This window comes from Drosophila obscura, unplaced genomic scaffold, assembly GCF_018151105.1.
Source record: "Drosophila obscura isolate BZ-5 IFL unplaced genomic scaffold, ASM1815110v1 contig_200, whole genome shotgun sequence".
Lineage (NCBI taxonomy): Eukaryota > Metazoa > Arthropoda > Insecta > Diptera > Drosophilidae > Drosophila > Drosophila obscura.
The window spans coordinates 7,756,278-7,769,877 of NW_024542791.1; the positions used below are offsets into that span (position 1 = coordinate 7,756,278).

General features: G+C 37.3%; 3 protein-coding genes and 2 long non-coding RNA genes across 8 annotated transcripts; 1 reads left to right on the forward strand and 4 right to left on the reverse strand.

The window, feature by feature from the left end:
* Nucleotides 1-4: 4 nt before the first annotated feature.
* On the reverse strand, nucleotides 5-1,454 carry LOC111073712 (mitochondrial import inner membrane translocase subunit TIM50-B). The gene has a single exon (XM_022366180.2). It carries the CDS (start codon nucleotides 1,241-1,243, stop codon nucleotides 17-19), a length of 1,227 nt encoding a protein of 408 aa, XP_022221872.1. The 5' UTR covers nucleotides 1,244-1,454; the 3' UTR covers nucleotides 5-16.
* A 445-nt stretch (nucleotides 1,455-1,899) lies between these two features.
* Nucleotides 1,900-3,570, reverse strand: LOC111073714. 2 transcript variants are annotated; one of them, XR_005968009.1, is made up of 4 exons: nucleotides 2,855-3,570; nucleotides 2,518-2,699; nucleotides 2,354-2,448; nucleotides 1,901-2,296 (listed from the first exon to the last, which is right to left on the reverse strand). It is a non-coding gene; the product is annotated as an uncharacterized LOC111073714 (long non-coding RNA). The 2 variants fall into 2 exon arrangements; XR_002607741.2 differs by lacking the exon at nucleotides 2,855-3,570 and having other exon boundaries at nucleotides 1,900-2,296; nucleotides 2,518-2,791.
* Nucleotides 3,571-3,628: 58 nt separating this feature from the next.
* On the reverse strand, nucleotides 3,629-5,668 carry LOC111073713. The gene is made up of 6 exons (XM_022366181.2): nucleotides 5,564-5,668; nucleotides 5,283-5,479; nucleotides 4,348-4,826; nucleotides 4,137-4,274; nucleotides 3,842-4,054; nucleotides 3,629-3,780 (listed from the first exon to the last, which is right to left on the reverse strand). The coding sequence occupies exons 3-6, from the start codon at nucleotides 4,808-4,810 to the stop codon at nucleotides 3,752-3,754; spliced, it is 843 nt and encodes a 280-aa protein (XP_022221873.2). The 5' UTR covers nucleotides 4,811-4,826; nucleotides 5,283-5,479; nucleotides 5,564-5,668; the 3' UTR covers nucleotides 3,629-3,751.
* A 959-nt stretch (nucleotides 5,669-6,627) lies between these two features.
* On the forward strand, nucleotides 6,628-7,313 carry LOC111073679. Its single transcript, XR_002607740.2, has 2 exons — nucleotides 6,628-6,874; nucleotides 6,969-7,313. It is a non-coding gene; the product is annotated as an uncharacterized LOC111073679 (long non-coding RNA).
* On the reverse strand, nucleotides 7,265-10,054 carry LOC111073677. Of its 3 annotated transcripts, none has more exons than XM_022366116.2 (5): nucleotides 9,909-10,054; nucleotides 9,306-9,538; nucleotides 9,075-9,212; nucleotides 8,780-8,959; nucleotides 7,265-8,534 (listed from the first exon to the last, which is right to left on the reverse strand). In XM_022366116.2, the coding sequence occupies exons 2-5, from the start codon at nucleotides 9,517-9,519 to the stop codon at nucleotides 8,512-8,514; spliced, it is 555 nt and encodes a 184-aa protein (XP_022221808.1). In that variant the 5' UTR covers nucleotides 9,520-9,538; nucleotides 9,909-10,054; the 3' UTR covers nucleotides 7,265-8,511. The 3 variants fall into 3 exon arrangements, with proteins under 3 accessions (XP_022221808.1, XP_022221809.1, XP_022221804.1); XM_022366117.2 differs by having other exon boundaries at nucleotides 7,265-8,531; nucleotides 9,306-9,548; XM_022366112.2 differs by having other exon boundaries at nucleotides 9,306-9,548; nucleotides 9,909-10,053.
* Nucleotides 10,055-13,600: the final 3,546 nt, after the last annotated feature.

Here is a 13,600-nt window from a genome sequence, read left to right on the forward strand (position 1 = left end):
TTAATTTCAAAGGTCTTTAATTATTGGAAAAGCGACGAGTCCAGTTTTTGACCATCGGCTGTGGTTTGCTAGACTTTTCCAACTCTTCAGCCAACATTTTTTCGCTGAGTCTTTGCTGGTTTTCACGGAACTTGGCAACGGGGTCTTCAAACTGGCTATAGTACTGCAGCGCCTCACGCACGTCCTCGGTCTCACTGATGCCGAGAACACTCAAAAACGACACCAGATCGAACAACGTCGTATCATCGTCGTTTCCCAACCATCGGGGTATCGAGAATGAGTTTCTCGGATGCATCTTCGTTGAGTTCTTGTCCCAGTCCACGACTACCACACGCTTCAGATCGCGATTGAGATTGTCCAGATTCTTAACGTGGTGGCCATCAACAAAGTGTGTCGAGTCGCGAACTAGACGATACATTATGTAACCGTTTGGATCGAGGGCGTCGAGGAGCGGAAATACAGTCATTCCTTGTTCCGCCGTGTAGACTACGATCTCAAAGTATTTGGCACATTCACTCAAAAACAAGTCTACTCCAGGACGCTTCTTGAAACGCCAGCCTGTTTTGTATGTCCAATCAGGGTGTATTAGAACATCCTTAACTTCGAGCACCAATGTATATGGCGGCTGCACGTAGGGCGCATGCAATTCGTCTGGAAGTAGTTTCTGACTCGAAGGCTCTCGTATAAACTGTGTAAACTTGTTCACCTGCCTCCAGGTTCGTCCGATATATTGTTGAATTGCCGGCAATTTGCTAAACTCATCATCGGCCTCGTTTCCCTCCTCGTCGAGTGTTGGCTGTCCAAAAAAATATATGGCCCAAAATGAGAACAGCAAACCGCCCATTCCAAAGGCACTTAACCCAAGTTTCATTCGCCTCCAGGCCCGCTCAAACTCTGCCTTTGCCTCCTCCTCTTCGCGCTTTTGTCGTTTCTGGCTTTCTTCATCATTTGGCTTAACTGAGGTTTGCGGAAATAGTTTTGATAGAATTTCCGTATGGGTCTTCTCAAAGGTCGAGTAGCGTCGATGAGCAGAATATACCACCGATGAATGGCGTTCCATCGATATCCCAAAAATTAGTTTACGGCTCAGGCCCCTTTCCTTTGTAGTCGAACCTGTTGCTCCATCGGTCTGTATTTCCTGTATGTCCACCATGGTGGGCAAAACACCTGAAGTAAACAACCACGGCGTTCGGCCAAACCGAGTTCGTGTTAAATGGATTCCTGAGATGGCTCTTAAAGTCATTTGCAATCCGCAAATGCAGTCTGATGACTTCAATATTATATTTTAATTTTGAATGGAAATCCAAAAAGTAGCGACATCAAGTAATAGACACTACTAAATTTAAGATTTTGTTAAAAAAACCCTGCAGAAGTTTAGTTTTTTTCGTTTTATTTTTCAAAATAAAGAAATTTAGTCTTAGACAGCCGACTGGCGAATGATATTTGATACGAGAAATATATTTACGTGTAGTTACGACTCACAACTAAATCAATGCTCCCTGTTCTTTCTTCTATTATTTCTTTATACTACATGACAAGTGATATTTCTACGAGAAATGAATTATGATTTCTTAAATTTATTAGTAGTAGGCCTACGTAGGACATGCTTTTAAATGTGGTATAAATGGCGGCGACTGCGTATCGACAAAGACTATACAATACCAAGATGTTGCATGAGGAGACGATGATCGTTCAATTTTCGTTTGAAGCTTCTTGTTACGGACGCGTAGGACTATTTCTACAATTCTCTTTTAGGCTAGCCTTTGTTTTAATTTATGAATAAAATAAATGTACACATTGAATAGAAAAATTTCCAGAGCTTTAGCGAATCTAATTTCTAATTTTCAAGATAATTTTAGTTTAGGAGATATGAGCACTCAAAGTTGAAAATGGTTTCAGTATAAAATAATTTATTGAACTCTTATTGACTTTATAATTAAGCAACCTATGCCCACTGTGCGCTGTCTCGAACATTCTCGCTGAACCGGTAAAACTCTCACCTACCAAACAAGTGGAGCTGAGTAGGATGATAAAAACCTATTTCGATGAGCGCCACACTCCACTCGTCTGGTAGTGGAAATTTTGGAAATATTCCTGGGCGAAGAGGAGTCCTTTTGGACTAACATTCTGAGGAAGCAAGTTGAAGCAACTGTCGATGCAGTCCATGTCCAAGCAGACTACAAATTGATTGATGATGCGTACACCTGCACTTTTGAAAGGCTGTACGAATATAAAACCAAAAGAAATATGACATCTTGGGACATATAAAGGCGCACAAGGGAATAAAGGATTATGCCTGCGAGTACGTATACGAAAAGTGAAATTATTTAATAAAATTTAATTAAATTTGTACTTTTTTCCAGAGTTTGCTCTTCTGCATTTGTGAATAACTCCGATTTAACAAAGCACATGAACGCCATCTTCTGTCATCATAAAAAAGCTTGTTGGCTGCAAGTAAATACAAATTATTATAGCTCGTCTTTTATAATGTGATATAATCTGTCCTTCAATACACACCAAATTAATTCCGCTGTCCTCATCGTCCTACAGCTTGTACCGAACCATTCCAGGAATCACTGTCGGTGGCACGTCCCTCTGTCCAAGGAATGTAATTTACCAGTAAACCCCGCCAAAGAACAGCTTTTTGGACGCTCATGCAGCATCCTGGTATTGTATAGTCTTTGGTATCGATGTATCGACTAATCCCAAAGAACAAAAAAAAATAGTGAATTTTTTCTATACGAATTCGCTATTTCCTAAAAAATTAAACGGTTCGACCCCAAAATTACAATATTGGGGCCAAAGGTTACAGCATCGAGACTACCACAGAAATGTTTAAAACTGAGATACTTACGTTCGTTCCGGGAATACCCAATTTTGTCCCATAAAGATTAATTTTATTTGACCCTTGAGACAAAACTCCGATTATGTCGCCATCTTGCAGTGTTGACGAAGTGTGCTTCATGAGCATGAGTTAAATCCGGCGTCAGCGATACTCCGAGCCCACGCCAATCCAGGCACAAGCCAGGCCCAAGCCAGGCCCATAGCTCTATCTGGCCAAAGCTTGGTTGGTATAGCCAAAACTAGATCAAGAAAGACGCTCGCTTTTATTCTGCCTGCTATCCTGCATATTAATGAACAGCAGCCGCTGCAACGTGGCAAAGGGCCTATAGCTCTGGTTCTCGCTCCCACACAGGTATTGGACCAGCAGATACAGTATCCAATGATTTCGGCTCTAGGGCTTTTGTACGCAGTACCTATATCTTTTGAGGAGCATCTCAGTCTAGTCAAGCCAGCGACCTAAAGCGTGGTGTCGAAATTATAATTGCAACAACGGGCAGATTGCTTGACTTTCTGGATCCACAAATCTGCGCCGATGTACATAACTTTCAAAGCGGACGTGCGAATATCCTGGTGGCCACAGATGTTGCTGCGCGTTGCCTGGATGTCGACGGTATTCAATATGTCATTAATTTTGATTTTCCGCAATCGCCGGAGGACAACATGTATCGTATCGGGCGAGCAGGCAGAAAGATTTCAAAAGGCACGTCCTACGTATTTTCCACGCGTAAAAATGCGCGGCAAAGTTAATTTTTTTGAGCCAAATAAAATTCAACTTTTTAAAAGCTTTCAATGAAAACTATGTTTTTAATGTTTTTACAAAATGTATATTCTTACTTTTAGAAAAACCGCTTATGAAACTATGCTAAAATTTTTTGCTTTGTATATAATACTCCACTTCACGCCTTCACTACTCCTGAAGCGAAGTACGACGAGTACCTGCATAGAACATTGATTTATTAGGTAATTATTCTGATACACAAACAAGGATGATAATTACCTTTTTCCTTCTGTTTACGCTCCTTTGTGGTTCGTTTCGGGCCGTGGGTCTTTCCTTCAAGAGCGCTTCCAATTTCTTTACACTTTTTGTTGACGGTGCGCACTGCATCGCAGTTCTGATCGCTGCCCCCAGTTCCCTGCACCTGTAAATTATCCTCTCGTGTCATTTGTCCCGCGTTACATTGTGTCCAAGTACCCTTCTCATATCGACATCCTTGGTAAAATAAGGAGTAAATAAATAACCAGAATTGTCTGAAATCTTAGTTTTAGTTTGTGGTCTTAGCACTATAACCAACCTTTCTTGCACTTCTTTTGTATAGTTCGTGTTGGCAGGCAGTTTTGCTGCCCTTTCTTTAAAGACAGAATTCGAGTGCGCATGCTGGTTTTGGCATCGCAGTTTGACCAAGCGCTCTTCACATACCTGCAGGTGGACGCTGCAAAGCAGTGCAACAAATATATATATTCAAGGTTACAGTCATTCAAGCACTGTTTGAAGGGTTTTCTCACCTGTTTCGGAAGACTTTTCCTTTGGTCCTGGCCGTTTTCTCCCTTGATGTGGCTGATGCCCATGCTGTTGTTGCTTTATTACCTGCCTTTGCTGATTGTTATTATTTTTGTGACTTTGCTTGTGCTTCGGGTGCTGATAGACTCCACTTCCATTCTCCGCGCCCGCATGCTTTTTGTGGCCCGACTTGTGGTCTCCTGCCTGTTGCAAATTATCTTGGGATCTTTCCAATTTACGGTTGTTCCTGATGCGCTGGCTGCCCACATTAGTTGCGGGATGGACTGTCTCCTCCGCCAGTGCCCCACGGGCCGCCCTGATAAGTGTATCGCCGGAGCGAGTCTTCATAATTAAGTGAACACCATCAGGGACCTCTTCGCCATTAATCAATGAAGGGATATCCGCCAGTATCAGAAGAACAAAATGAAGCACCGTTAGTGCGGATGCTGATGTCACTATGAGATTCATGGCTTAATTTGAAAATCTGAAATTAAAAGCAATAGGAACAAATAAAATTGGGGCGGATTTAAAGTCAATCAATTGAAAACTTTACTTCCATAGTTTTCCGTACATATGTACATAAAAATATGCAGCTGAAAGCTGAATGTAAGCCTGCACAGCGATGGGAACGAATTTGAAGCTGAGTAAATAAAAATATCTCTCTGTGATTCTGACGGGGCACCACATCTGGAAGTCATGTGGGGAAGCTAAAGATTAATAATAGTTTCACGATCATCACAAGAAGCAAATGATTCAGACTACATAACAAGCATAAGCTCTGACAAATATTGTTAATTTGGATTCTGTCCAGAATTTGAGGGGTGCTGACGTTAGGTCGTTCTTAATCAGCAATTTCAGATAAATATGTATGTATGTATGGACCTACAAAATGCATATCTATGTACATGTTAATCGCTTTAGGACGAATTATTTCTCTTACCTGTCATTCAAAGTTGCATTTATAATCGTATCTGAATTAGTCTCAAAATCAGTAGGTTTTGGTGTTTTCTTCCCTGACTTTCGCACTCAACGGGTCTTTCCGGATAAAAAACAGGAAGGGGTGAGCTAAAATAATGCTGCGCGCGCACAAATCACAAATCGAATGATGAAAATCACCAAATGGTCGGAGAAACTGTCCTGGAAAATGCGGAAAAAACAAGTTGTTACTTCACAAAATATTAAGCCAAAACTTAGAAATGACTTGGGCAAATCGATATTTACTGTGAGACTCTGCGGATGGATCGCGTTTCGTCACGATCAGAGCTGAAAATTGAATTAAATTTTTGAATTGGAATGGACGATTGCGCTCATGGAGTGTTCACTTCACTCATCTCATGTTGGCGCTGTCTCTTTTGTGCTCTCTCTCCCGCTCTTGCGCTCAATGAAATGTGAGCGAAATGAGATGGTTTCTTATGTCGTCAACATTTTTATATGTATCTAGGCATGTAGGTATGAATGTACTTACATACAAACGTATGCATGTATGTTCATGTCCAGTGTTTACTTTTTAATAAATATTGAATACATTCGTTATTATCAGTTGAAAATACATACAAATACATTGCAATACATATGTATCTCTTGCTTGCGTTTGCAGTCGTCGGTCGGAAATGCAGTCACTGTTTGTACGTAATATGTATGTACATATGTACATATATGTATATATATCTTAATGATTGAGAGATTTAATTGCTGATAGGAAATGACACCGCCTATTTTACTACTAATTGGCCGAAACTGAAAAATGCCCATGAGTAAACAATACCATAAAAGTAAATATTCACAATGTCTTTGATATGAAAGGGCAGTTTGTGTGTTTATGGGTGCATCTGCACCATGGAAGAATATTGTACATACATATAAAGTGAATGTAAACAATGACCACACATTGTGTAATAGATTGGAGTTCTTTCTTTGACCCCAGGCCTCACAGAAATACACATACACATTTTTTTATGTATGTACATGTTTATATGGGCACAATTAAGTGTTTGTTTGTATATCGAAGTACTCAGTTTTGAGCAAGTTGGAGCAGACATTCTCTCTAAACAAGTTTCGAGTGATTTTACTGAGAGGTTTAAGAGAGAGGTTCAGTTTTGTTGAAAACAAAAACAAAAGCAGATTCAAAGGGAATGGAATCAAAAAATGTACATATGGATGTACATATTTATCTGCTTAGATGCTGCCCTGCTCCTCTTCTTATTTCTTCTCTTGCTTGATGAATGCACCACCCCCCCCCCCCCCCCTCCTCCCACCCACAACGTGTTCCAAAGAAGTAAATTAGAGACGGCAGCGATGGGTTTGAAATCGGAGCCTTATCTTCCCCACATCAATTGAACTTTTGGATTATTATTAATTAATTCCACGACTGTCGGGAGTCTTAGTTAGCGGCACTTAACTCATTGTGAATATTATATATGTATGTACATACATATGTATGTACATGCAAAACGCTGTATCGCCACTGCACCGGCACTGATTTCCATTTTTCCATTGGACGGAGCGAGATGTGCGCATGGTCGTTGTCTCGGGGTAACAATAAACTCGAAAGCATTTACAACACTGCATAACAAACAACACGAAAGAGTTCAGCAATACTCAGTAATCGTTATTTTCTGCTTTTCAGCCCCTAAAAATATGTACACACATACATACATATACATGTATGTACATACATATGTATGCATGTATGCACTTATGGGTGTGCGCTCTTCCGGTTGACGATTTAAAAGCTCGTATCTGCTATGCTGTGTGTGTATTTATTAAGCGTAGATAATTTTCGATTCGGATTGAGATCATCATGTTTTACGATACCCTTTCAATAAGTCCATACTGCTCGTCTGCATCTATTCTTGTGCGTATCGTATCCTCCAGGCCATGATGCAAAAGACCCAACAATAATTCGTTCAAATGTAATTGAAATTTTTATTTTGTAATATCTGTATTTATTAAAGTACTTTTTTTGTTCTTATATTGTATGCGTCTGCATGTATACGTACGTAAACGATTCCACTTAATTTTGGGGTATTACTTGGTTGTTCTTCTTCATGAATTAACAAAAGTAGTTTAAAACTGCCCCAAAAGTTGATGTGAGATATTTTTTTGCAGCTATAATTATACGGTTGGGTATGGTGTAAAACTGCTTACAGGCAATTACATACATATAATTATATATATTGAGTCATCGATAACGTTCAAAATGTACGTACATATGTATGTATGTTATATATATGTATATTGTGTTAATAAAAAGATAAACCATCTCCCTAAAAAGGTAAAACTTTACTGTTTTGTTTAGTTATTAGCAAATGTTTGTCATTACCATATTTTGTTTGGATATACATACATACATATGTATGTATGTATATAACTTTAAATTATACCCAATGAAAACTATGTAGATTTAAACTACTTTAAAATACCAAAGTCTACAGTGCACAAAACGACGAATATGCTCATCTTATCCGACTCAACCAACTTCTGTCCACTACTGGACGTACATACATATAATATAGTAAGTTCTTTGATTTTTTTTACAATATTTACACTAAGTATTTTTTATGTAATTTATATCAGCGAATGACGAACTTTTTACTGTCCTTGATTTCATTTTCTTTGCTTTTTTTACCGTTCTGTTTTTGTTGAGATCAGATACAGAAGCTGATATTTTACCAAAATATTATTTTTCTTTATACGGCTAGTATTATGCAAAATTCAATCGAAGAACAACTTTGGTAATTTTGTTGAAAGGTGTCCAATTTAAACTGTTCGACAATTTAAGGGTCTTGAGTAAATTTTTTTCATTCTTCCATCCGATATGGGAATTGCCCATTTAGTTTTAATAATTTTAGAAAATTGTATGTATATATATGGTTTGTATATTTCTTTTTTAGAATAAACTAAATAATTGGGTATGTATGTGTGGTATTGAATGAATATTATTATATTCTGCGTTGCATAAATATGTTAAATCACGCAAAATTACTATGTTTTATGTTTTAAAATTGAAATTACTGTCATTTAGTTAGTATTTAGTATACATAGCAGACAGCTTATGTCATGACCATTTACTTTTTATATGTATATTGAAAAATAATTTAAACTTAAAACAACTGTATCTGGCCGTTAAAAACCAACATTGGGCTTTAAAAGTATCATGTATGAATCACTTAAACGCGTCCTTTGCGAGCTGCTGCATGTAAATAAGATCAGAAATATATGTAATTTTTGTGAATGGTTTTTAAAAGACCATAAGCGAATTTCGGCACCAACCGAAGTATTATCGAATGGAAAAGGTTGAAAACAGATGGATGCTGCACTACTACAGGCATTGGATATATGTATGTACATACAAATGTATAAAACTTCTAAAGGTGATGGTGACGCCACGAATGGGATTCACTTTGGTTCTTTGGATAATGGTTTTAAAAAACTGACCTTTGTCCTTGTTTTTACGCTGCTCCTTGGCACTCTTATCCTTGGACTTTCCGGGCTTGCAGTTCTTCTTGATAATACGCGTTGCTTCGCAAGAGGGATCACTGCTCGCTTTTAATTTATCGGCTCGAGTCATTTGTCCAGTTGCGCATTCCGACCAAGATCCTTTCTCATAGCGGCATGCTGTCGTAATTAGAAACGAATGGTAACATATCCAATGCAAGCAGGAATTTGAAACAAATTTAATTGAAATCAAGAGTTTTTGTCTTTAATTTTTAAACGGATAAAAGAAACTTACCTTTTTTACATTTTTTCTGAATAGTGCGAGTTTGATCGCACGCCGGATCTCCCTTTTTCAATGTCAAAGTTCTGGAGCGCGTATTGGTTTTTGTATCACATTCAGTCCATGGATTCTTGCCATAACGGCATGAAAGGCCTTAAATATATGAAAAATGTAGCCAATAAACTTTTATTTTAGATTACCGATTTGCTGTTATCCAAATTCATAGAGAAGAAACCAATCACTTACCATCACTTTTTGTACCACGTTCGTTCCTTATTAGCACTTCGTGGTCGTCTTCTTCCCACACTTCTCCTTGTATAGAAGGAGAAGTTGTATGCTCAGCTACAGGAAGAGCTAATGGCGTTTCCTGTCCCTCTGTGGTTCCAAACACTGTGCCACAGAATACTGCTGACCATGTTGCAAATGTTGCCAGCAAAAGTGCTTTATAATTATATTTCATGGTGTGACTGTTAGGCTCACTGCTTCCCCCTGCGGAAGGGGAGAAAAAACTACATATATACAGATACATACATTTCCGTCTGGGTATTGGCATACCCAAATACCAAAGTTATTATTTCAATTTGAAAAAGTTGAAGGCTTTAAAGTATTTTCTATGTCTAAAAAAAAATTGCCCTGCCCGTTTTGCCACAGATACACAGCACAGTCGCACAGAAACAGTGCAAATTTAGTTTAAAATATATGTATACGAGTATGTTCGTTATTGATTGCGATTTCAATTATGTGAAAAGATATTTGCTACACAATTATGCTGATTATACTTTGAAATACAACTTCTTATAGAAAATTGCACTGGCCACTCGCACGCAACCAACGAAATTCATAACTAACCGTTAGTTATACACACAAAACTGTGTGCCACGTACACCCACACGTATACAAATAGAATCCAGGCTCAAAGACAGTGAAATATAGCGATGCCGATAGATTGTATCAACTGTTCTGGTTGTGCGACTCTTCGAAACTGAATGGGAGAATATAAGGACAGCAGCATAAAAGGCCACAGTCACGGCATGTATATCCTGCAGGATTTTATACTCTCAAGGAAGCCCTTTCTCTCGTTTTTCGGCTCGTTTCCATCTCGGAAGTGTATACTGAGAGAGTGCGCAGTGTCGGAGGATTTTTATCAATGAGCTGCGCATGTTCGACATATAAAAATATGCTAGATTCTATTTTTATTCTGAATGCTGTGGCGTTTCAACGCCATCCCAGGCTGAACCTTAGACATGGATGGATTTACATTCAAATATATATATAATTAGAGTGGGCCGAAAGTCCAAATTTTTTTAAACATAAGTCGGTGATAGAAAATTGTGTTAGGAGATTCTAAAACGAGGGAAAATTAACTAAATTTGGAATACTGGAAGTGTTTAAAAAACAGTCCTGAAGGTGGTGAAGTGCTGCACTACTTCCACTTCCACGTAGCTGTACATATGTATGAATCGATCTAAGCTTTATGAATAGCTTATCGAAGAGCTTATCTTAAGTGAACGCCAAAACGAATTTGTCAATTCTAATATTATGCCATATTGGAAACAAAAAAGGTCTAATATCCTAATTTATATCAACTACCCAAAGTTGTGCATTCTCATCCTGCATCGCAAGTCATTGTCGAAAGACCGTTTTCTGCCCTCAGATTGGTATTATCAGAACTGAGTTGCAACCTATCTTCGGTGTCCTTGCAGAAGCTCCTTTTTGTAAAATTCAATAAAGTTATTAATTTTTTGTTTCAAGAAACATTATTTCTAATTTTTCTTCTCTTATTGGTTTGTCCTGTCTTACTAAGTAAGAATAAATATAATATTTTCATTTATCCCTAAGGAAAATTGAGTTTTATTCTTGGGAAAAAATAAAACTCAAAGAATAATGATTATTTTTTGAGTATAATTCAAAAATTCAAAAGTCAATAAAAATTAATATGAATCAATATTGTATAATTTTTTAATAAAACTTATAATGATTACTGTCCCTGATTTGAATATGAGTGTCAAGTTTACAAACTTCACACCAGAACATCAATTAAGAACTAAATGTTGCATTTTTACTTGCTTGATACGGCTCTTTCTTCTGTCACGGAAAGATTTGACAAGATGAAAAACCATGAAAATCAATGAGGCTTCTCACATTACTTACAATTGCATTGACTTGCCAGAAACTGTTGCTTTCGGGGAGCGAAGTATTTAAAAATTGAAACTTTTTAAGTCGTACCTACTATGTCGCAAGATATTTTAAACTCTTCGGCTATATTAAGAATATCCACTGAAAATGAGATTGCTACTCAGCTTGACTTTTTTTTCTGTCTTCTAATATTTAAATCAAAATTACAAAATTCAACAATTTTGCTACCTTTCATCACAAAAAAATAACGAAATAATATATGGGCAGTTCCTATCTGGCGGTACGTTACATTCGTACGAGAAAATGTTGAAAAAAATAGTCAAAAAGCTAAAATTTGTAAAAAAAATTATCCTCGTTGAATGAACGTTGGTCAGACCTATATTCACCAAAAAAATGAAAATAATCGAGCGAACGGTTTTAAAGATATAAGCCAAAGTATGGACTAAAAGTGCGTTACATAAAACAGAAGTGGTTTTCGAGGTTGGGGTACAAAATGGCAAAACTCTGCGAATTGGATAGGGCTATCTGTATAACATTTTTTGTGCCAATAAATGAAGTATTGAGAGTTAATTTTCAAACTTATTAAATGTAAAAACTTTTTCTGTTTTTTTGTTAAAAATCCGCGGAGGCATCTGGCGAACGTTACGTTACATGTTTTCATTGAAAATTTTTTTTTCTTAGAATGTATTTAAATGAATTCTTAACGCAAGTAAACAAAATTTAAAAGATGTACAAATTTTTTTTTAAATTTTACTATGAAAATATTTATTATTTCAAGATAACAAAAAATTTATTTTATATGTAATGGGTTATGAGTATGAGTAATAGGTTACGAATGATCAGTAGAGAAGTAGAGAATTATTGTTATATAATAGTTTTATTTGAAAATGCATTTTCAGCTGCTTTTATTTGCATGTCTTCGCTGCTTGACAAATAATGCATTGCATGTATGCCAGGTATTTTCTTCACCTTCTTCCACTTTTCAGCTAGCCCAGTCGAAAATTCGTCTATTTGTTTTGAAGAAATATATGTTAAATTAATTCCTGCGAGATTGTTTCGAGCACACATGTAAAACAAATAGGCGTTGTCCAAAATAATATTCTTTGTTTTTGTAATCTGCCAAACTTTTCGTTTTATGGTTGCCCCTACACCATCGATCGCACCTTTGCCGTGAGAGGTTGCAAAATAGTTCCACTCCAAAATCCAATCAGGTAAAGTTCGAGCTATATACTTGTTTTTAAATTGGGAGCTGCTTCCATCTGAGAATATATAAATATTTTTAAATTGTTCGTGTTCTGTTTTAATGATCTCCACAAGCTTTGTCAAAAAGCAGCAAACATCGAACTTATTGTGGGTGAGTTTGTCACTGATTATAGCATACGACTTTACACCGCTCATTACCCAAGCAACGCAAGTAAAAATGGTAACCTGTCGGTAGCTGAAGTGAGCGCTCTGTATCTCATTATGAAAAATTAATCTGTAATTCTCTGCAAAATCAATTTGCAGAACCAGATCTGCTGCCTGAATATATTGTTTTTTGGTATCAAAATACGTTTGCTGGGAACGTTTAACAAAAAAGTGACGTTTAAAAAAGGGAAGCTGAGCATCTAGTTCGTATAGAAGATCAGAAAGAGAACCTTCGGTGCTTGTCAGAGCAATCCGGTCTTCCACTTTGCGCCAATGTTTCCATTTAATTATTTCATCCATTATAGAATAGTATTTTAAGGGAACTAAATCCATTTTTACATTCCTTGTACAATTTCTACAATTACTCATCATACATTCTTTATTCACTATGCTGCAACACACAGATTTCAGGAATGTTTCGAAATTTGTGGATATTGTTTTTATAATTTCTGCACTGCTTTCCAGGAGAAACGAAAAATTGGCATGATACATACACACGCACATATTATGTGGGATCTTGCATGAGAGTAGTACATGTTTTGGTCGCAATTCGTAAAACACCGTCTTACTAACGTAGTTAGTCCCAATCTCCTTCTTGGGACTCCTTCACCGTCAACAACATAAAGCGCTTGGCCATTATCACGCCATCGACAATTAAAGTGTCCTTCCGACCAGGAGCTTGTATACTAATATCGTCGCGCAAATAAAATTCTTTAACATGTTCTTTTTCTTTTTTCGATCCTGAACTGATTTTGTTAAAAGATGTTGAACCATATTCTTTATATAGTAAGTCAACAATATGTGCTCTTTTCTGCGGGTCTTCTGGCAAAGCAGTTTTCACTTTCTTGAAAGCTTTTCCAAAAGTTTGCTTGCAATTGTAGGGCTGACCCAGTGGGGGAATGACTGTTTCTGCAGTTTTACTCTTCTCCCTCAATCGGAATTTTTCTACCCTCAAACGAGTTTGTTCTTTTCTTATGTCTAGCCGTTCTTTGTTTGCC

Excerpts from the sequence above, each read along its gene's own strand:
- LOC111073712 (XM_022366180.2), bottom strand. The coding sequence starts at position 1,243 with ATGACTTTAAGAGCCATCTCAGGAATCCATTTAACACGAACTCGGTTT.
- LOC111073713 (XM_022366181.2), bottom strand. The coding sequence starts at position 4,810 with ATGAATCTCATAGTGACATCAGCATCCGCACTAACGGTGCTTCATTTT. Across the intron at positions 4,275-4,347 it reads GGAAAAGTCTTCCGAAACAG|CGTCCACCTGCAGGTATGTG; the intron begins GTGAGAAAACCC and ends ACTGCTTTGCAG. Across the intron at positions 4,055-4,136 it reads ACAAAAGAAGTGCAAGAAAG|GATGTCGATATGAGAAGGGT; the intron begins GTTGGTTATAGT and ends TATTTTACCAAG.
- LOC111073677 (XM_022366116.2), bottom strand. The coding sequence starts at position 9,519 with ATGAAATATAATTATAAAGCACTTTTGCTGGCAACATTTGCAACATGG. Across the intron at positions 8,960-9,074 it reads TCAGAAAAAATGTAAAAAAG|CATGCCGCTATGAGAAAGGA; the intron begins GTAAGTTTCTTT and ends TAATTACGACAG. Across the intron at positions 8,535-8,779 it reads GCGTAAAAACAAGGACAAAG|CAGCTCGCAAAGGACGCGTT; the intron begins GTCAGTTTTTTA and ends ATTTACATGCAG.